The sequence below is a fragment of the Drosophila hydei genome, unplaced genomic scaffold, assembly GCF_003285905.1.
Source record: "Drosophila hydei strain 15085-1641.00,03,60 unplaced genomic scaffold, DhydRS2 tig00000001-arrow-pilon, whole genome shotgun sequence".
NCBI lineage: Eukaryota > Metazoa > Arthropoda > Insecta > Diptera > Drosophilidae > Drosophila > Drosophila hydei.
The window spans coordinates 2,908,167-2,929,058 of NW_022045643.1; the positions used below are offsets into that span (position 1 = coordinate 2,908,167).

General features: G+C 45.0%; 2 protein-coding genes across 5 annotated transcripts in view; one reads left to right on the plus strand and one right to left on the minus strand.

Annotated features, from left to right (window-relative positions):
• LOC111600528 (calcium uniporter protein, mitochondrial) overlaps window positions 1-20,892 on the minus strand; it is a 41,642-nt gene that overhangs the window by 11,329 nt on the left and 9,421 nt on the right. For 3 of the 4 annotated variants that reach the window (XM_030225941.1, XM_030225942.1, XM_030225940.1), the window contains one exon: window positions 18,604-18,727. In XM_030225941.1, coding sequence (XP_030081801.1) covers window positions 18,604-18,727 — 124 coding nt within the window. Of the gene's footprint in view, window positions 1-17,831; window positions 18,113-18,168; window positions 18,442-18,603; window positions 18,728-20,892 lie in introns of those variants that run through there. The other variant, XM_030225943.1, reaches the window with a different exon arrangement.
• Window positions 1,367-17,468, plus strand: LOC111598395 (protein javelin). Its single transcript, XM_023313617.2, has 6 exons — window positions 1,367-1,422; window positions 9,671-10,176; window positions 10,254-10,596; window positions 12,107-15,863; window positions 16,027-16,273; window positions 16,360-17,468. Exons 1-6 carry the CDS (start codon window positions 1,367-1,369, stop codon window positions 17,268-17,270), a joined length of 5,820 nt encoding a protein of 1,939 aa, XP_023169385.2. The 3' UTR covers window positions 17,271-17,468.

Here is a 20,892-nt window from a genome sequence, read left to right on the forward strand (position 1 = left end):
CCACAACGCCTGCAGCTAGACAACACAAATTGGCAGCAGAGCCTACGTGCATGCCACAAAAGGCAGTGCAACCGCTCCAACTTGCTGCCTTCAAGCACTGACTGTAATTAGCTTATATTGTGCGATATTGTGCCCGACATTGAATTGCCTGCCAGACTGCTGTTCGTCCGTCCGTCTATCCGCTGTCAGTCCGTCCGTCTGTCCCGTATCGTTAGCTGCATTTGCCAGACATTTCCCATGCAATGTCTGATTATTTTGATTATCGGTTGCGATTGCCTTTGAATACTCTATGCAAATTGACAGCAAAACAAGAAAAGTGCATTAAATCAATTTCTTGCCAAACTTTGTGCACTTCATGTAATTTAAAGGCCATAATCCAGCTGAGCTCGCATGATTGCTCGCTCTTGCATGATTATTTTATATTTGCATTCAGTTTTTTGACTCCGGCATAACCTTCTTCTTGCCCCATTGGACTTGTCTGTCTTGTTTACATTCATAAGTTGCTGCCGGGCAGCAGACAGTTGCGAATAAAATATAAGTACAATATCTGTGAGCAGGAAACATGTTTGCCGCAGGAACAACTTCACTTAGCCCAGCTGACAGTTGTTGCAAATATATCAATGTGAAATAAGTTTATGTATAGTTCAACTTCAAGGGCAATTCTACAGGGGATTAGGGAGCATTGCAGACACTTTATAAACATTTATAAACAAATTGTTCGCACATTTTTGACTTTTTTATGTAAGTAAGTGTCAGCCTTTAGCTCCTTTTCTATTAAGTTAGCAACAAAAATAAATTTCAGAACTGGCTTTAAGGCATTTCATTTTAGCCACATGCATTCAGAAATTCTCCCTCATGTTCAACATGGAAAATAATCCAAACAAATACGGCGAAGACCCGGTAAACAAGTTGCTTTTCCCTTTGATTCACTCCACTGGGGAGCAAAAAGAGAGAAAAACAAAAAGCTCAGTAAAAAGTTTTGTTTCTTCAGCATATGCAGAGGGCAAAGGCTGCGGCTGGGTTAACACGGCGAGAGGCAGGCTTATTGTTGATGATGTTATTCTAGCTAAAAGTAAAATGGAGGCTGTGCAGCCCATTGCTATGTAGTTGTGTGCTCAAGTCTCCGTAATATTGGATTTTTTCACTCCGGCTTTTGTTGTTGCAACTTTAAAGACGAGCCGTCAGGGCTGAGTAGCCTGTCGTAACTGAAAAATTCAAGAGTTGCCCAAGGAGCTGCCACGCAGACTTAAGCCGCCATTACACACAGGCAATGGCCACGCCTTGACGCCCTCATGCTCTCGCAGCTAAACAATCCGACTTGGGAATAATATCAAATGCAGTCGAGGCAAGAGACTTGGCATGCGGCATGCGGCATGCGGCATGCGGCATCTCAGCGTTCAACGAGCGTGAAAAGAAGCGAGTGTAAGAGGAAGACTAACAGATTGCTGCAGTGGAAGATGCAAATTGCTGCAACATTCGTGTCGTTAGAGCTTTTCAACTAGTTTCCGCCACTTGAAGATAGCTTTTTTTTAAATAAAAATTCCTGAACTGCAAATGGAATGGACACATAAACAACTCTTGCCTTATATGAAAACAAATCACAGAACTGACCCTCAGAGCGAGGCGCTCAGCGCTCACGAAAGTATGCAGCAACTATACTCGCATTACTGTTGCAAGGAGTCTTGCAGTTGGCGCTGGACGGTCTCAACCGGACTGTGTCGAGATGCTGACACACGAACGCACATTAAACGCCACCAGGGACAAATTTCACTTGATAGCCTGAGATACAAATATATACAAAACGCTCCTCAGGTTTACAGTTAAAATGCTGAAATGTACGTCTGGAGCGGGGTGTTGAGTGTGCAAACTCATTCGAAATTTTGCCTGCCAGGTACAGATTTTAGTTTGTCCAAATTCCCATTAGATCGATAACAATATCCTGAACTGGCTGCGAGACATATTCAATGCGCTGTCAAAATCATAAAATGCCATAAAATATTTATAGTTGACTCCTATACTATATATCCATAAATATATATATTAATTTGTAGAAAATATCGTCCATACTTTTTGCCCAACTTCCTGCTCGGACACGTCCTTGAGCTCGCCTCTTTGTCTCTTGCTCTTGTCGCAGTCTTTCGGTCGCTGCACTTGGCACATCCTGCAGGCTATCAAACAGCACTTGACAACCTCTTTATGTGCGCGGCAGCCGCACGAAAACAAATGCTCAGGCCCGGCCAGCAAACACAACGAAAAAGTGTTAGCTCTGGTCGTCGCAGTTGACTTAATTTATGACACGAAAATCGCTTTTTGCCACATGGAATGGCAAGCATGTTTTTATAAATAAAAAATCGTGTATGCGCGTACATTCCATCGGTTACGGCCACTGAGCAGAGAGAATGAGAGCGAGCTGTAAACAAAAGGCAGCAGAGGCGCTCTGAGGCAGCAGCAGAAGCCCCTCGCAGAAGCACCCGCAGGAAGGCCCCAATGTGTAATCCGAAACGAGACCCGTGTCCAAAGGCTTGCATGCCATTTGCATGCGTCGTCACACGTCAAAACATTTCAAACTCATTTCGCTGACCAAAACGCTGCTCGTGCCCCATCCGGGGGCAATTGCCGGAGGGGAGTTTGTCTTTTGGGGCGCTATTTTGTTTGGCTGACTCCGCAGCTGCTTTTAGTAATTTAGTTTTACGTCATTTCAATGAATTCGCGCTTCACTGCGCGCAGAAACTCTTTGCAGCGACACATACGAGTGACACACACGCCCAAGTGTTGCAAGCTGTTCTTTTATACGTGTATTTTTATGAGCAACTCGCTCACTTCCGGCACTGTGAGCCGTGAGTGAGCGTTAGCTTGTGTGTGTGCTTCATATGACTGCAGCTGCACTTGTGTTAGTGACGCATTTCCGCTGCCATTGTTGCTGTGCATCAGGCCAGGCATAAAGCACTCATGCTAACACTCACACTCATTCACACACTCACTTATAACAGTTAACTAGGTGACGCTGTGGCTGATGACGAAATAGCCAGCAAGAGCAACAGAAACACACCAGCCAGCGGCACGTCAAGAGTTCAATTAACGTGTTTACTTGTCGCTGTTGTTGTTGCTGTTGTTTGTTGTGCTCACAGTTCAGCTGAGTTCACTGCTTGCCACCCAGTCGCCCGACCCATTGGCATTGCCAACTTCACTTGAGTTTACTTAAAATTTATTTCATTTTTAGTTATTTGCCGACATTACGACATTACAACAGTGGCTCAAGAGCTAATAGACTGATGTGGTTAGATCTGGAATGTTACGAAAGAGTCTTTATTTTAATTTAATAATATTTAATTTAATAATATAATGAATCAGTATTACACAACGTCTGTCATCCAGCAGATCTACTGCACTTAGCACTAATGAAGTGTACAAGTGCTTGAGTCTCGCTTTGCAGCTCATCTCCCAGCTGACTTCAGCACGCTCAAAAAGTCATTTCAAACCGAAATTTGCAATTGTAGATCGAAAAAGCTGCCTCATTGCTGCCAAAATCCCACTTGACCGATTGTACACACTCTCTTGCCATTCATTCAACAGGCCTTTGACCAACCTTTCACTGGGGTCACTCACACAAGTGGAGGGGGCTCAAATCGTGTTTTGAGTGCTCGAAAATGGCAACTCTCAGGCAGCAGATGCGAATTGCTGGCAATTCGCAATGCAAAGCGTTAAAAGCAGTTTAATGGCCAAAAGTTAGCAGCTGAGTTTGGTTTAATTGAGCTATATAAATTACTTTTACCTTTCAATTGTGCCCAGCAGCGAAACTCAATTAATGCTAACAAATGCGTTAAACAAACTTGAGAAAATAAAAATAATAACAAAAGTTTTCAAATGTCACGCTAAAGTTCAAAAATTGCATTAAAAGTGCGCGATGCCAAAATTAAATAAATCAACGTAAGACTTGAGAAATTTTTTATAGGCCCACAAAATTACTTATTGTTGTTGTTGTTGCTGTGGCAACTGTGGCATGTAATTTTATTAACCTTAAACAGAAGCGACAAAAGCGGGCGGGCGGTCGGGCTCAAACGGGAAACGTGAAAAATGTTTGGCAGTGAAAAAAAACAAAGCGGCAGCAGCAACAGCAGCAGTGGCAGTGGCGCGACGTCAGCGTCAACGCTGCGCATTCGCAGCGTTACAACTGGCCGCAGAGCCAGCGCGCAGCAGTCGCAGCTTCAGTCTTTCGCGAGGCGCAAACGCGCACACAACACAACACAAACAAAAACGAGCCGCGGTGAGAGCCGCAGCGAAAAGCGCGGCGAAAAAGCAAGTGCATAAAGCGTGCGAGCGAGAGAGCTAGAGACGAAGAACGGAATACAAAGCGTGCGTTGTTTGTGCTATAGTTCGGACTTGGCGTGTTTTTTGTTATTGCGTTTTTATTGTGCATGACAATAAAAGCATTTGTAGCCTTAACCACAAAAATCAACAAAGTGTGCAAAAGGCGGCGTCGGCAGTAGAAAGCAGCAGCATCTACCCTGGGCGAAAATTGTGCAAATAGCGAGGCTTAAGTGTGTTTATTTGCACTGGGCCACGGCGCCGGCGTCAATGTGGGCCAACCGCAAGATACACAACACAAGACAGCAAACACACGCACACTCACACACGCATAATTTGTCAATATTTGCGCTTATGGCAAACGGAGCCGCAGCCGCAGCATCATTAAGAATCTACACCAACGCCGCATCGGCGCTGTCAATGAGTAAATTAATGTGACCATTACCATTTGCATTGGGCCAGCTTCAAGGATTGCTGCATAGATAAAGGTGATTGCACCATCTTGACGGCCATTAATTATGCCTGGAATAATGGGAAAATGATTGATGCTCGCATAATTTGTTGCAGGGCAAAGGCAGCTAAAGTCGGCAAGAGCCAACTGAATCTTGGCGAATAGAAGTAGCTAATATCGAAAAGATACACTAAAGTTTTGTGCCATGACTGTAGAAAGCAATAAAAATTCTAGCACTTGTCTGCTCGTAAATAGTAAACTTTTATTACGCGAACATTTTTGGCAAAACGCTTCACTGCCTTGGCTGACATTTACTATGAGCTGCCGGCGAACAAGCATTTATTGTGGTCAAGTGCGCTGCAGGTCTCACTGTTGCAAACTAATTATTCTTCATAGTCGACAGCCGTTGCAATTTCCATATGATGTATGGCTGGAATTGATATTGTTTGGAATCGTGTTCATGTCAGGGTTCCAAAGCGAATTGTGGCTAGGCAAAGCCAAGGCAAAGTAAATTGATTTAGCATTTATTAGAGACAGTGTTGCTGTCCGGGTCTAAATTGAGAACTCTCCAAAGCAGCTCCCCAGCTCTGTCTCTCTCTATAAATTTCGCCGCACTCGCATTTCGTTGCCTGCGGCGCCATTAGCATCAGTCGACGTTCAGTTATTGTTGTTGCTGTTGTTGGCTTGTCGATGGAATCATCGTGGAAATTGGCAAATATTCGAAAATGTCATTGCAAATGTCGCGTGTTGTTGCCGTCGCTCTGGCTGACGTCGCTGCCTGCGGCCCTGTCATCAGGTTTTTGGCAGCTTTTGCTTTTTAGGCAATTCATTTCGACCGGGGCCCCTCGACTGCGGCTCTTCAGCTCATCGGCTCTTGAATGTCTATGCTCTGATTGTTTAAGTGTGTTTGCCTGGCTTCATATTTATTATATCTCGTCTCGTCTCTCTTTAATATTTTTCCTATTTATTCTAGTTGGGCAACTATAAAATATGCTGTGTGAAAAGCGCCATTGCAACATTTTTTATTTTAACTGTTATTTTTTCTAGCTATTATTTTTTTGCGAGTTTATGCTTCGCTTATTGTTGCAGCTCTTCATGTAAATTGTTAGCCGTGGCTTATTGTGTTTGCTGTATTTAGTTATTTTTCTATTTTTTGCCATTTTTTTTTATTCGCCCAATAGTTTTCTGTGTTAATTAATTTGAAGCTGTCATGCGAGTTGGCCATTTCCATTTTGGCACGAATATTTCTTTATATTTTTGTATTGTTTTTATGTTTTCATGTTTTTTGTTTTTAGTGCTTTTTGCATATATAATTAAATTAGCAGCTCTGCTCTTTAATGATGTGCTGTAAATTAATTCGCGTGCTTTTATTAATGCCAGCATTGCCTGGCATTAAACTGTTTAAAATTTCTTGCGTTAAATTAATTTATTGATTTTCATGTTTGATTTTTTTATTTAATTAATTTTAAAACTCAATTTCAGTGCATAAATTATGGCATTTTTAGGAGCCGGTGATGACATTTTAAACAGATATACATATTTTTTCTTTGAAAACATTTAGTGGCATGCAACATTTCAGTGAGCTTATTGAAATCATTTTAAATAAAAAGAGGGCAAAAGTTTTTTATGTTTCGGCATTTTATGCATCTCACGTATTGAGTAAGCTAAATTGCAAATAAAACGCCAATAAAAAGAAAAACACGTGACTTGAGACCGAATTAAATTTGCGATTACTTCAAATGCTGACAGTCATAAAATGCAAACACTGAAAAACAACTGTAATTAACGTAGTTCTTTGCACATCATAAGTGTAAGTAAATACGGCTTATACATGTTTAAAGAATACGTATACGCGTTGTTGTTTTTTTTTTATTCGAAAGCAATTACAGCTGAAAGCACATCGCAAACAGCACAAAGAACACTACTCTATAGGCAAGAAATATTATATTAAGTTGCAAAAATGCAATTAAAGCAACGGAAGATAAGAGTGCTTGACTAGCAGATACCCAGTGTCGCGTAGCGTGTGTTACGGATATAAAGAAAAAGGCAAGGCAACTATCCTCGTTTAAACTGTTTCTCTATCAAATATTTTCCGTTTGTCATTTTCTCTCTCTCGCTTAATTTCTATTTATCTCTCTATTTCTCTTTTCTTCAATCAATTTTGAATCTCTCTCTCTATCTTAATCTCTCTCTCTCTATCAACCTCTTTCTTTCTCTATCTCAATCTCTCTCTATCAACCTCTCACACTTTCTCTTTCTTTATCTGTCTCACTTTCTCTCTAAGTCTCCCTCTGTGTCTCTCCCTCGTTCTTCTTCTCAATCTCTCGATCTACCTCTCTCTTTCTCTATCTCCCTTTCTCACTCTCATTTTCTTTTTAATTTTCTTCTCTCATTCTCAGTTTTCCCCACACTTTCCCTCTATCTCTTCTCATTCTTGGTCTGTCTCTTCCTCATCTTGTATGCTACAGCTACCCTGTTCACCCACTCTACAGGGTATGAAACTTCAAAGTAAAAATAGCAATAAAGAAATTAACAGAATTTTCTTTAAGGTAAAGTTCCACAAGATCACAAGATATATACACTTAAAGATAGCCGCTCGACAAAACACGCAAATAGCAGAAGGAAAATGTTTTGCGAAATTTTTGCAGACAATGCCAAAGTCTTAAAGAGGGCGGGGCACTGTGTGTGTGTGGTTTTGCCAACGCTAATGACAGTCACCTAATTAACTTTTAATTGAATTACAAAATAAAAGCGCAACACGAAATTCTTACAAGAGCAAAGACAATATGTACTTAAGCCCATGCCACAAGCTCTGACCCCTGACCTTCTCACCCCACATGAGCTGGATATGTTAAGCCGAGGTAATTGAGGTTTGTTGTTAAAGCTAAGTAAATCCAAGTGTGGTATGACAAGAGAAGAATCTCTTGATATAGCGATTCATGCATAAAATGCAAAGAAGCTAAGTTTTGGGCTTACTTTCTCGTTTAAGCTTGGCAACACATGTGCACACAAGCGGACATATGGTCGATTTCCATATAGGTCATCGTTGTGCCGCACTCAATGCAGCTGCAGCTTGGCCTATTTGTGGTGCCGCTTCATAAACTTTGGCCAGGCGTCGACGTCTGCCATTCGTAAAATGTGAGAGTCGGCAGAAGCAGCCAGTGCTGTGGCAGCAGCTGCCGCCCAGACACTCAAACAGCACTAGACGCCAGCATGGCGCCCCACAATCCTGACGTTGGCATTCGCAAGGTTCGCATTTCGCATAGTTAAGCATTAGATGGCAACATTTGCAATTGTAATGGGCGCCGCCAAAGTTGGCAGCATTCCAAATGCCTTCCTTTAACCCCGCCCCGCCCGCTCTGTTTATCACATCCTGCTGGGCTCGCTCGCTTATTTTGCCAGCAGAGGCGGCACTAAGGTCAGAGCAGACAGCTAAACTACTGTGGGCTGCAGCAATTAACATACTCGTAGACTCGTCCAAACGAAGAGCTTGCTGTTTTTCGAAAGTATTTATTTTAAATATTCAGGTAAAAGTAAACCAAATAAAGGGGATTAAATGGATGTAAGCACCTGAGCCAGGTGCTTGAATACACATTTAATTTGTTTCTATTGCAAATAGTTTCGCTCTCTGCAGCAAATGATTCAGAAAAACGTATGATTTGCATAGCTCTAAGAAAAACTAAAGAACAATCAATTTAAAGAGGAATTATAGTAGATCTAAGTTCTGTTTTTATAGGTGTATCAGGATTAAATAGCTTAAGACATAGCATAAGACATATGCACAGATGTAAGCTTAACTCAGCAGCAGCGTTGGAAAGGTCCCAGAAGAACGAGTTCTTAAGACCTATTCATAGAGAGTAACCTACTAAAAAGCTAGCTTATATAACTCTTTCAATGAGAGGCTCACTGCTGATAACAACTGTGAAAGAAAAATTTAATACTGAAGAGAAATTTCTGTAGACGTAGTCACTATAGATCAAAACTATATATTTCTACGTTATGTTAATTGAAAATCAGCTTCAACTTTGATAGGTGCCTTAAGCCAATACGTTTAAAGCCATCTTTTTGTTAGCCATTGGGAGCTTGTAACATTTCATTTTGTAGTTCATGGTTAAGCAAATGCGCAATCAAGCCATCCAATCAATCATGCAATTCGCAGCAGACTTCGAACATTTACAAAATGCCAAATAGCTTCAGCTTTTACCTTGTAGCGACGCTCTCGCCGCCGCTCTACTCCCCTCTTTCCCTGCCACACAGCGCAATTGTCGCAATGGGTGCCCCAAAAGCTGTGGCATATCCCACGCTTCATTTAACAAGCGACTGCATATCAAGCAACAGCCAAGCAGCCAAGGTGGCGCAACCTTTTAAGTCGATATAAAGCTGCAGGAAAAAGCGGAAAGGAAAATCTAGGCAAAAGCTGAGACCTGGCAAAAGCAACAGCAAGCAAAAGGCAATAAGCAATTGGTTGGCTTAAATGCTTCGATGAGCAAAGTGTTTCTCGACTTTTGCTGCCACAGAGTGTGCACCCAGCGTTTCAGCTTCTGTTTCTGCTGATTCGTAAAACACTTTGACTCTAATATATGTGCTCAACTTATGCGAATGTGTGTGTGTGTGTGTGTGTGGAAGTGTACAAATGATTCCAATTTACGTTTATCGGCCTAGACATTTAGGCTTAATTCACTTAGTGGTCAGCAGGCAATACCTGTTAAACAGAAAGCTTAGCTATGCTGTTTGATGGCCAAACGTGTCATAGAGTTCTGCTAAGCTTTAACTAATCAAAGAGAGCCAAGTTTGCTAATAGAAATCTGGGCTAAACTTGAGATACCATAAAAGACAAGTTAAACCTAATTAAGAAAAGTTTAAATATCTAATTTGTTAACAACTTTCTATTCACATTTTGTCTTCTCTTAATAGCGGCAAGGACAGCTACAGCTATCAGCATAATTACGTGGATCGCGTGCGCCTGGAGGATACGAACGGCAATCATTATCAGCAGCAGCAGCAGCAGCAGCACCATCAGCACTACGCACACCACCATCAGAAGACCACACACGATCCACGCTGTCCGCAGCTGCGCGCCGCTGGCTGGCGTCACACGCACAAATCTGTCTCGCATCTCGATTTGGCCACCAGCTGCCATGGCGCAGCTGGCGCTGGCATAGATCACAGGCAGAGGCAGCTGTTGCACCATCAGTCGCACCACCCGCACCATCCACAGCCGCCGCTGACGCCGCACGCGCAGCCCCATTGGACACAGTGCCGCGTGGGCATTGCCACCGCCGTTGGCCAGGGTCAGCTGAGGAACGCTCGCTCTTTGGACTACACGCAGCTGGAGCGTGAGGAGAACGCCTTGGACATAGCCGAGTTCTATTGGCGATTCGATGCGGAAGCGCCGCTTGAGCAGGTCGACAACTACGCGGGTGAGTTGGCTGGCCACCACCAGCCGGCCTTCAGTTGAATGCACTCGAGCATAACACGAAATTGAATTGCTTTTTAGTTAATGATAACTACGAGTCAGCAGCTCCTTCCCCCGCTGCAACACCAGTAGCCGCAGCCTCCGCGCCAGCGGGCACAACAGCAGCAGTAGCCACGACAACAACAGCAACCACAACATCGGGGGCAGCAACAGCAGGGGCAGGTGCAACAGCGACAGTTACTGCCACATTCCTTGACTTTGGCAGCGAGTCGTGCAGCTTGCGAAGATCGCGCAGCTTAGCCGTGATACGTGAGGAGACATTTAGCGATCTGCAAATTGGCTCCGCAAATAGCAGTCGCCGGCGATCGCAGCTCATACCGCGTGCGCGGCTAGTTAATCGCGGTTTTTTCCGCGAATCGCCAAGGTGAGTCATAACAATCAAAAAAAAAAATCATTAAATGTACACTAAACTACAAACTAGGCATTAGACATGTGTCTAGACATCTAGACATGCATATGGAGAAGTAGAAGAGATAGTAGAACTGAAAGCAGTGGCAGGCATTGGGAAACAATTTATCAAATGAATTATATATTTATTTTAATATGAACTATTATACATATATTACGAATTTGAGTAGGCATAAATCATTATGACCCGACCGAACTTCAGTCTCTGCTGCTCAAGTCTCCAAATACATTTCTCGAATTGTTTTATTTAATATTTTTCCCAGTTAACTGGCCCGTGTGAACTGTCAGCTTAATTAGTTATGCCAAAATCTATAATAGAAGCAGCTCATAATTACAACTTGATGATGATGTTTAATTATTGTGCTGTCTAGTGTATGACTGGCAGTAAAACACGCATACGCCACGTATAACGTAAAGCGCAAAACGTAGTCAAAACAGTTGGCGCTGAGCATCTTTTCAGTTGTTACGCGACGTTTGGGGCCTGCTCAACAGGTTAGCGCAATTGTTTTTATTCACCTGTCTTCTGATTGGCAATTGTAAATGTTTCCATAGCTGTTTGCCACTGTTTATGTTGTGAATGTAGTTTGACATGGCGTGCGACCATTTTGTGTGCGTGCTTTTCAATACCGCAAACCGAATCGATTGCATAACCGATTTGGTTAATTGAGCTAAAAATTGTGTTTGAAACTAGTTGAAGCCGCTTCGAGCAACTGCACTGTGGCATGTTTGACAGTTATACAAGCGCATCCTTGTCTGATTTATGTCAGAGTCAGATGCTCTTAGCCAGGATACCATTAAAGCCAATGACAAGCAGCTGTCTCCGTGCAATTGCAGTTGCAGTTGCTGTCACAGTTTTGCCAGCGGCTTTCATTTAATTTGCCGCAAATCGTCGCGTCAAGTGGCTTGGCTAAACAAGCGACTAAGTGCAACGTGAGCTGTAAACTGAGCGGGGCAGCTGAGGCGGGGCGTGGCTTAACTTAGATCGAAGGTTGAGCACGTAAAGTACAAAGAAAATTACGCTAAGTGTGCGATAATAAAAGCTTAGTTGGGTTCACGACATGCATCAACTGAGCTGAGTGTGAGCTTAGCTTCAGCAGTGATAAATATCTGGAAAAACATTTAGTCTTGCTTGCACACAAATCTGTCTAGTTGTCAGTCGTATGGCAAAAGCCAGTAATTTATTCTAGTTGAGTTTAGGCAAATTCCAGATTATCCTGCGGTCGTTGCTTTCACCATTTGCCTTCTGTTATTTGATAAACTGACTATTAAATCGAATTGATTGTGTGCCAATGTCAAAGCAATTGTTTGGCTGGCAACTAGAGCTCAATGCCCAAACAAGGCCAGATTGTGAGACAATCGCTGAGCTCGGCTATAATTTAGTTTTGATAACCACCAACAATCAACAAATGCAAAACAATAGCATCATTATAATCTCAATTCCCATTTTGACTCGACGCCCCCAACAGACTGCACAGCAAACAGCAGCAGCAAAGCGCAGCGAGCGAGCAGACTGAGGCAGAGGCAGAGGACACCCAGAGCAATACAAGCGGTGCAACTACTTGCGATTCGCATCAGCAGCAGCACCAAACGCTGCTACAGCAACAGCAGCATCAACAGCAACAGCAACAGCAACACCAACAGCAGCAGCAACAACATAAGCATCATCATTGTCCACAGAGACAGCGACATCAGAACGACGCTCGTGACTTTGACGTCTATTACGATAATCTTAAACGCTTGGACGCCTTGGCATTGGGCCTGAGCGAGCAACTGCATCCGTGGCACAACGACAAAAGCGATTTGGAGAGCTTGAACTCGGATTACTTTAAGAACTCACTGCACCAGAACCACTCCGAGCAGCAGCAACAGCAGCCGTCCTCGTTAGAATTTGAGGCACTTGAGCAAGCGGTTACCCTGCTCAGTGAGCGGCCACGCATCTATCAATCCCGTAGACAGCAACAGCAGCAGAGGGCACATCATCACTGCCATCAGCAGCAGCGACACATTGATCTGAGCGGCGAGTCGTGTCCCGAACTTAGTCAGAGCAGCGTATTCCCAGAGACAACCACCAGCAATTCGGACGATCAAACTGATAGCCCTTCGCTCTCCGAGCAGGAATACGATCTGACGCACATTGAGCAAATCTTTCAGCAAAGTGATGCTGGCGAAGTGGAAGAGAGCTACGAGCTGATCAGCCTAACAACTACGACACGCACACGCTTCGAGAGCAGCGAAGAGGAACACGGCGAGGAGGAGGACTTGACTGAAGCTGAGCAGAGCCTAACCACGCCCAATGACACAGCAGCCAGCGACAGCGATGGCACATTGAAGCGTGCACATAGCGATCAGTTAGACAAGCTAATTGCCTATGACTCGGTATACTTGTCGTCCGAGGACAGCTCCGAGTGCACTCTAATAGGCGAGAGCTGTGAGAGCTTCGAGAAGCGCACACTCACCAGCTGCCTGGAGAGCGGAGAGCTAGAAACACGTAGCCTGCTGCATATATCAATAGAGGATAGTGTATACGAGCCCCAACCCAAGCAGCATAAAAAGGAAGAGGAGCGAGAGAGGGCGCGCGAGCCAGAGCAAGAGCAAGAGCAGGAGCAGCCACTGCTGACCACTGCCAAGGTAGAGGCACAGATATATACACAGGTGCTCAAGGTTGAGCAGGCGCCCAGCAGCGCCATCAATGTGGGCGTCACGTCCAGTGCAGCCAGCAAGCCGAGAATTCTGAGTGTGGTCGAGAAGCGGAAACTGAAACAGGAAGAACTAAAGCAACCGACTCCGCCCGAACTAAAGCGCCAGGCAACTGACACCTTTGTGGTGACAACGACGCACAAATCGAATCTAACTGAGAACCAGTATCACAGTCTTCCGGATGTTAATATTGGTGTTAGTCTAAAAGTTTGCGAAAATATTGACAAGGAGCTCCGGACATCCTACAATCTACAACGTCAGCAGCAGCGCAAGGAATCCAAGCGACAGAAAGGCGGCGAGAGCGGGGAGGTGACACGAGCAGAGACCTACGATTCCATAAGACGCTTTGGTCGAGCTCATCAGAAGGCCAGGCAAAAGGAATACGAGGAACGTGAAAGGCAGCGCGAGAGGGCAGAGACCACTCACGCAGCGAAAAAGGAAACTAACCAAGAGGCAGAGACCGAGCAAAGTGAGGAGCATAAAGGAGAAGCTGTGCAACAGGAATTACCCGCACCCCTTGAGGTGGAAGTAGATGTTGAGCGGAGCATTGAAGCGGAAGAGGAGCCACTGCCACCACCACCACCGCCCATAGCCGACGACGAGCTAAACGAACACTATTTAAATAACGAGACCGAAGGCGATAACAATAACGATAACGATAACCAATCAGTGTCCCTAGCCCAGCTGGAGCAGCCCAAGGAGGCGCCCGTCATTGAGGTGGCGAATTTCAGCAAGTTAATTGAGCGACGCGCCCAAGAGATCAGACAGCGAGCCAAGGAACAGCCCGAGGAGACATCCCAGCCACCATCCTTTCGCATTATTGTCACCGACGCACACAACAACATAATTCAAACGGAAGCGATTCAGGAGGAGCAGAGCAAGTCAAGCACAGCGCCCACATCTGCTGGAGCTACAAATTCAGTGCACTCCAATTCACAGCGCTCGTTGCGACGCTCCAGCAGCTCAGCGGGTGGCAAACCGCCAGAGCGCCGAGTGCTCAGCGTCGGAGCTGCCATTTATAAGGCTAGACCCATTAAGGTGCTGTCAACGGCCAGCGGCGATTCGTTCGCAAAAATGTCGCGACCGCAAATTCTGCATGTTGTGGACAGCAGCAGCCGCTGTGGCAATGGCGCCGGCAACCTGCGGCGACGCAGCAGCGCCCGCAGCATAGCCAGCAATGTCAGCAATGAAGGCGGCGAGGCAGCCACGGAATTCCTGCAAAAAGTTGGTGCAGTCAAATGTTATTGGAAGCGGCTAGCGGGCAATGAGCCAGCCAATGAAGAGTCCAATGCGAAGCAGAGTTCGCGACTCAATTTCCAGCTGGGCACAAAAGTGACGCCGCAGAGCGAGAAGCCTTCAGGCGGCAACAATGCCGACTACTGCAGCATCATGCCGCCCTCGATTGAGATTGTGGAGCTGGGCGACGGTGCACAGAAGGCAACGATTGTGAGTGCTGCACAGCAGGAGCGACAGGAGGATGATGATGAGGATGCGGCACAGTTTGATCATATACGCTACAAGGTGCTCAAGTCGCAACAGCTGATTCGCAGCAACATTCTGACCACACGCAACAAGAAGGAGGCGCAGTTCGATGGACTCATTCAATACCTGCAGGACTACAGCTTTCAGGAGCTGTTGAGCAACAATAATGTGGTTATCGTGGAGCCGGTGCGTACTAAAATCGAACGACCCCTAACTGTGGGTGTCACAGCAGCGCCACCAAAGCCTCCCAGGCAGACAAGCGCACAGCCAGGTACGACGGCGCCCAAGAAGGTGGTACAGCGTCAGGTGGGCGGCGCAGGTGCGAAGAGACACTTTTTCTACCAGCCCGTGAGAGTCAACCGGGAACTCTATGAGGACGAACTGCCCGATCCGGATACGGTGCGCAATGTGCGTCGCTTCTTTGAGCGCAACGTGCTGCCAACACCTGGTCAAGGTATACTCGCGCATTCGCGGCAAAAGTTTGGTGGTTCCGCCTGTCACCTGAGTCCGAAGAGCCGGCGGGCGCATGGCTATCGCTATTTGACCATCGACACAAGCTTTGGTGCAGCATCAGGAGGCACTGCCTTGACCGAGGAGCAGCCCAAGGGCATGGAACTGCTGGAGGAGCACAAAGTCAAGCACTGGGACAATGCCAGCCTATCGAGCGGCATATCCAGCGGAGACCTGTCATCGCCCTGCGGCGAATGCCACAATCAGACCGAAACGTTGGCTAAAGAGTCGCCCGTGATGGCATGCAAGGGCGTGCACGTGCTGGACGTGGTGCGGCGACACAATAGCAATGCGGCGAATGCCAAGGCCAGAGCAAAGCTGGCCAGCCGGCGCACCTGGTGTGTGGGCGGGGCGGCAGGTGATTCGCGCTACCGACAAATTTATGAGCACAATTTGGGACAGACGCAGCTGGAGGCGGACACGCAAGATGAGCACGACGGACAGGAGAATGATAATCATGACGAAGACGTCGACGACGACAATGAGGACGACGACGTGGAGACGGACATGTGCGAGTCATATTATGTGAGCAATGTAAGTAGCAGCAAATGTCCCAATGTCCAGTAACGGCCTGCGTGCGCCTTTATGGACCATTACGCTTTGATGACAGCGCATTAAGCTGACGGCCAAGCCCAATTCCAACTCACTTTCCCTTTCTCTCTCTCTCTCACTCTCTCTCTCTATGTTTGTACAAAAGGACGTGTTGGCTAAAATACGAGAATGCGGCTCCACAGTTACCTACTATGGCGGGCAAGTGCTGGAGAGACAAGCGCCCACAACTCCAGCAACAGCAGCAAAGGCAATGCATATAAATCCACGTTTGATTAATGGAAATTCGAGCACTGCTACACGCTTGCGAGTGCGCCAAATCGAGTCGTGCAATGTCTGTCCGCCCCTTGAGAGCTGTACGCACAACCGGGAACAGCAACAGGATTCGTATCAGGGTAAGCGCACGATTCACTAGTAATCACATCTTCGCCTCGCATTTCATCATTCTCTCTCTCCCTCTCTTGCTCTTCTTCGGTTGCAGGCATTAAATTCAAGCTGGTCAAGTCGAACAGCTGCAGCAGCCGGCTGGAGCTGGCGGGCACTGATGAAGGTGACTCCTTGCTGGCAGATAGCGAAGTGGTGCGCAAGATGGTTCATCACTTTGAGTGCAGCCGACAGCCAGCAGCTAGCGATGGCCATCTGACCATTAACAGTCAAAGCACCGCCGCCAAGAGAGCACAGCTTCACCAGGCGGCAGCTCGTCGACAAGTGACAGTAAATAATCACATCAATGTGCTGCGAGAGGCATCGCAGGCGGAGCTGAGTGAGTCCCAAGATGTGCATGATAAGCAGATTGGAGGCGCAACGACTTATCAGAGCCAGGCCATGAACATACGGCTTGACTTAAGTGCGGGGCGTGGCAACAGCAGCTCTGATAAGCCAGGCAATAACAGCAAAGTATGTCGCAATAAAAATGTGGATTTGGCCTATACGCTGGCCAAACAGCCGGAAGCTAGGCCAGGGCACGTTGTCAGTCCGAGCGCGCCCACTGCCAATCAGCACACATTAATGAAATTGACCAAAAAGCCGGAAATCACAGCTCGTGAACAAATCATAGTGCCTGTGGAAATACACCAGACGCAACAACAACCAACGACACTCAATCAGGAGCGTCGACTGAGCAATGCGAGCAGCAGTGCATCCATTGTGGACAAAACTGTGGTGCGACACTATGTGGCCAATGACAAGAGTATCTACGAGCGACGCAAATACGACGAAATCGAGTTTGAGGAATTCGAAGTCTACGATCCAGCCAAAGAGCTGGAACGCCAGCAACAGGAGCAGCAGGCCGAGCAGGCCGAGCAGTCGCATCAGGCAGAGCTCTCCAGAGACTCCATAGACAAGAGGCACACGGATGGCGAGCTCTACGACAGCCTCGACGATAAAATGTAGAAGAATGCTCAATTGGAAAACAAGCAACGACTTTTTGGGCTTTGGGTAAACGCTAAGGTTTCTCTTATAAGCTAAACATATATGAAATATAAATTATATAGCCTAGCATTACATAAGCACACAGCTTTACAGGTAAAGCCAAAAACAACAAGCAAGAAGAAAGAAAGAGAAAAACCAAACATCCAAAAAATATATTATACAAACTATATATATATTATAATCCAAATGAGTTGAACTTTCATTTGTCGATTTAAAGGCTGTCAATTTATTTACGTGCTGAAATATTTATAAATTATTGGGGTTGTGGTATGGATTTTGTAATTATGGCTGGCATTGCGGTTGCATTTGGTGGGGCTGCAGTCGAGATAATTACAGCCATTAATTGAGTATGAGTTCAACTAATCTGTAACTAAATGACAATTTATGACAAATTATCCTTGAATGCCGGTTTCAATTGAGCTATTTAATTGGCAGCTCAATAAGTTGAACGAACTGAATACTTCAATAATATATTAGATATTTATATAAACAAAATCCAGTGAGAGATAAAAGTTTGATTAGCTGCAGTATTATTTTATTATTTTTATAATTTTTTGTAGGATTTGAAAAGTTGCCCAGTTTATAGTACTATATTTGAATGTATTCGGAGTAGTTCAAAGTGCTATTTTCCGTAGGTATTCTGGGTTATTTACGATACGGATTCTGGTCAGTAATATTCACATCTCAGATCTGATAGTGATATTGCTTTGCTTCTGTGCTTTGCAATTTTCAGCGCTGTTTGGGCTTTACACGTTTCTTATTTCTTCCGTAACTTTTCAGAACTTGTTCCTTTTTAAACTGTCCTGTTTGGATATTGGTCAGTCAGCGAATTAGCTAATTTGTAACTACAGTTACTTACTGTATTCTAGTACATTCATGTACTTTTTCTTTCTTTCCTTTCTGGGAGCTTGTTTCTGTTTGCTATTGTCCATGCGTGGAAAATTATTCTTTTGCTTATTTACATTCAGGCGCTCTCTCAGTGCATTGAAATTTTTCCGGTCCTGGTTAAGCTGTCGTCTGATGTGTGCTAAATTTCTCAAATTGTTCAAATTTTTTGTTGTCATGAATGAGTTCACTTTATTCGCTAAGTCACGTGGCTGATTGTCTCTTGCGGAATTTGCTGTGTTAAATCCTGTAAATGAAGCTGAATGAATCAGCTCGAATAACACGACCCCACAACTACGCTAACAAGGGCCTAGTCGAGCCAGGCACTCAACTCCAATCAATTTTCATATTAAAGTCAAATATTTACAACAACATTTACATTGGGTAAACATTGAAAGGATTCTCTTACCGATGGCCAGGGATTGTTTTTTGTGCTTTTCGTGCTTTTTCCGCCTGTCCTCATCGTCGTCAGTTGAAGTCGTTCCCGTGGCAAAATTTCTGTGCTGCTGTTGATCAATGCCGGGCCAAGCGCGCTGCGAACACAGAAGCACGAAGCCATGGAAAGAAAAATGTTGTTAAATTAACATTAATGAATACATTACGGCTTATTGGTTGTGGCTTAAATTGGTCATAGATCTTGCTACTGCCAAAAGGCATTACTGCACACATACATATATAGATTAAAAGCAGAGACAAGTGTGAATCACCTGCCCAAGCTGCTCGTCTAGCTGCCTGTCGCGTATGTTGCGTGCATGTCTCAACCATTCCTAATTAAGTTAAAATGCTCCCCAGCGAAATCACGTGCCTTCCATAACCAAACAGCAGGGAGTGGGGGAGAGTAAAAGCCACGAAATAAAGGAGCATCATGCGTTGGAGCAGCAGGTAAATCTAGCAAGAGTAAATTGCTGATGGGGGTTGATGGGTGAATGGATAATAACAAGGCTTGCTTCGTGCTGGGCACATTTTGTGCTTCCCCACTCCAACTCCGTCTCTCTCTATCTGTCTCTCTCACTCTGCTATTGATTGCGAGCAACGTTGCGTATGAGCAATCTAACGCACACAGCACGCAACTGAAAAGTTATTTTTTTTTATTTTATGTTATTCCAACTCAACTGGGAAAAATGCAAAGGAAAATCGACACCGAAACTGTTTACCTTGTCATTTACCACATACACAGAAATATGAAGGCAAGACAGAAGCAGAGTCAACTTCAGTTGTATGATATGTCGTCAGGAATTTGAAGTGGCAATGATTGAAATGATAGCCATCAAAAGTAAAGACATCAAAATAATGACTTTTATCAGACTTCTCTAAAAAAAAATACCTCTTAAATTGGAATTTTCATTTTACTTTTCTGCTTGAAGTAAACTTCTCATCTACACTCAATGTGCGCTTGACTTTCTAGCTTTCTATGTGTACCGATTGGATTGGATTTTGCCCTTGACTTCAATCAAGCGCTTCAATAATTCAGCAACTTGTATTGCGCTAGAAGCTGAGTAATTGAAATTTAAATAGTGAATAAATGAGGGAAAAGTCGAGTGCGTGTTGCATATATATAGAGCGTATTAGAGCTGCAGCAGCTGAGCATAAATCAAACTTCCATTTATATTCCTCTAGTTTTTTCTATGCTCTGGCATTTATGATTTGTGATTTGTGATTTGTGTTGGCTCTGTCGCTCCGACTGCGCATTATTGATGAAGAGCTCGCACTTCGGGACCAGCTGGATGATGGGGCCGTAACAATTTGACAGCACGTTCCAAACAACAACTGTGGGGCACATTCAATAAATGATAGATTGAGCGCCGAGTCAGAATTCCAAATTGCAAATAAAATGCAAAACTTGGCAAATTGAGTTGGCAAGTGTGGCCAAAACTGTCAGCCAACATTAGAAGTTAACAAATGAAACGTTTTTTGAGGCGCATAAATTTAACAAGCTCCGACAGCCACCCAAGCCCAAGCCCACGCATCAAGCCACCAAACAACCCAAAAGTATGCTACACGCTGCCATTGTTTGTCTTGTTATTGTTGTTTCTTTTTGGGCAGTGCTGAAGGCAAAAGTTTTTATGATCATCCAAGTAAATTGAAATCACAGGCGCTCGAACAGCGGAAACGCTGCCGTCTGCTGAGCTTATGGCTTTAAACGAAAACGAAAATGAAAATGAAAATGAAAATGAGAATGAAAATGTTATTTCATAAAGTACACCTGCCGGATCCTGCCGGAGAGGTTGATGCCACCAGCCGCAGCTTAAACTTAATTTGTGCTTAGGGGACAACTTTAAAGAGCAGCCAAGTCAAGGCACAACTTTGGCCGTGGGCGTTGCCCATGCTGCGACGTCGCGACATATTGCAGGAATCGTTTCATATTGTGCAGAACAATGCGCCGCATCCACCACTGAGATGAACTAATTCGGGTCTAAGCAACCGAAAACAAACAAACAACAGCCAACACACAACAAACAAAACATACGCGCAACACACAATCAAACAAGGGCGGCGCAAGCTGGCATTAACGACTCAACTGAGCCGAGCTGACAAAAGAGCCTTCAGCCAGGCCAGAGAGACAGCAGCGGGGATGAGCAGGCATAAAAGCAGCTGAGTATACAAAGACAGCCTACCTAGGCTGCTACAAAAACAAACAGCACAAGTGCAGTCAGCAAACACGCAGCAGAGCAGATGTTCCTCAAAACTCTTTCGCGAG

What these genes read in the sequence shown, in the direction of transcription:
- LOC111598395 (XM_023313617.2), top strand. Translation starts at nt 1,367, where the DNA reads ATGCGGCATGCGGCATGCGGCATCTCAGCGTTCAACGAGCGTGAAAAG. An exon ending in TTTTTCCGCGAATCGCCAAG is followed by an intron (nt 10,597 to 12,106) that starts GTGAGTCATAAC and finishes CGCCCCCAACAG; the next exon opens with ACTGCACAGCAAACAGCAGC. An exon ending in AGTCATATTATGTGAGCAAT is followed by an intron (nt 15,864 to 16,026) that starts GTAAGTAGCAGC and finishes TTTGTACAAAAG; the next exon opens with GACGTGTTGGCTAAAATACG.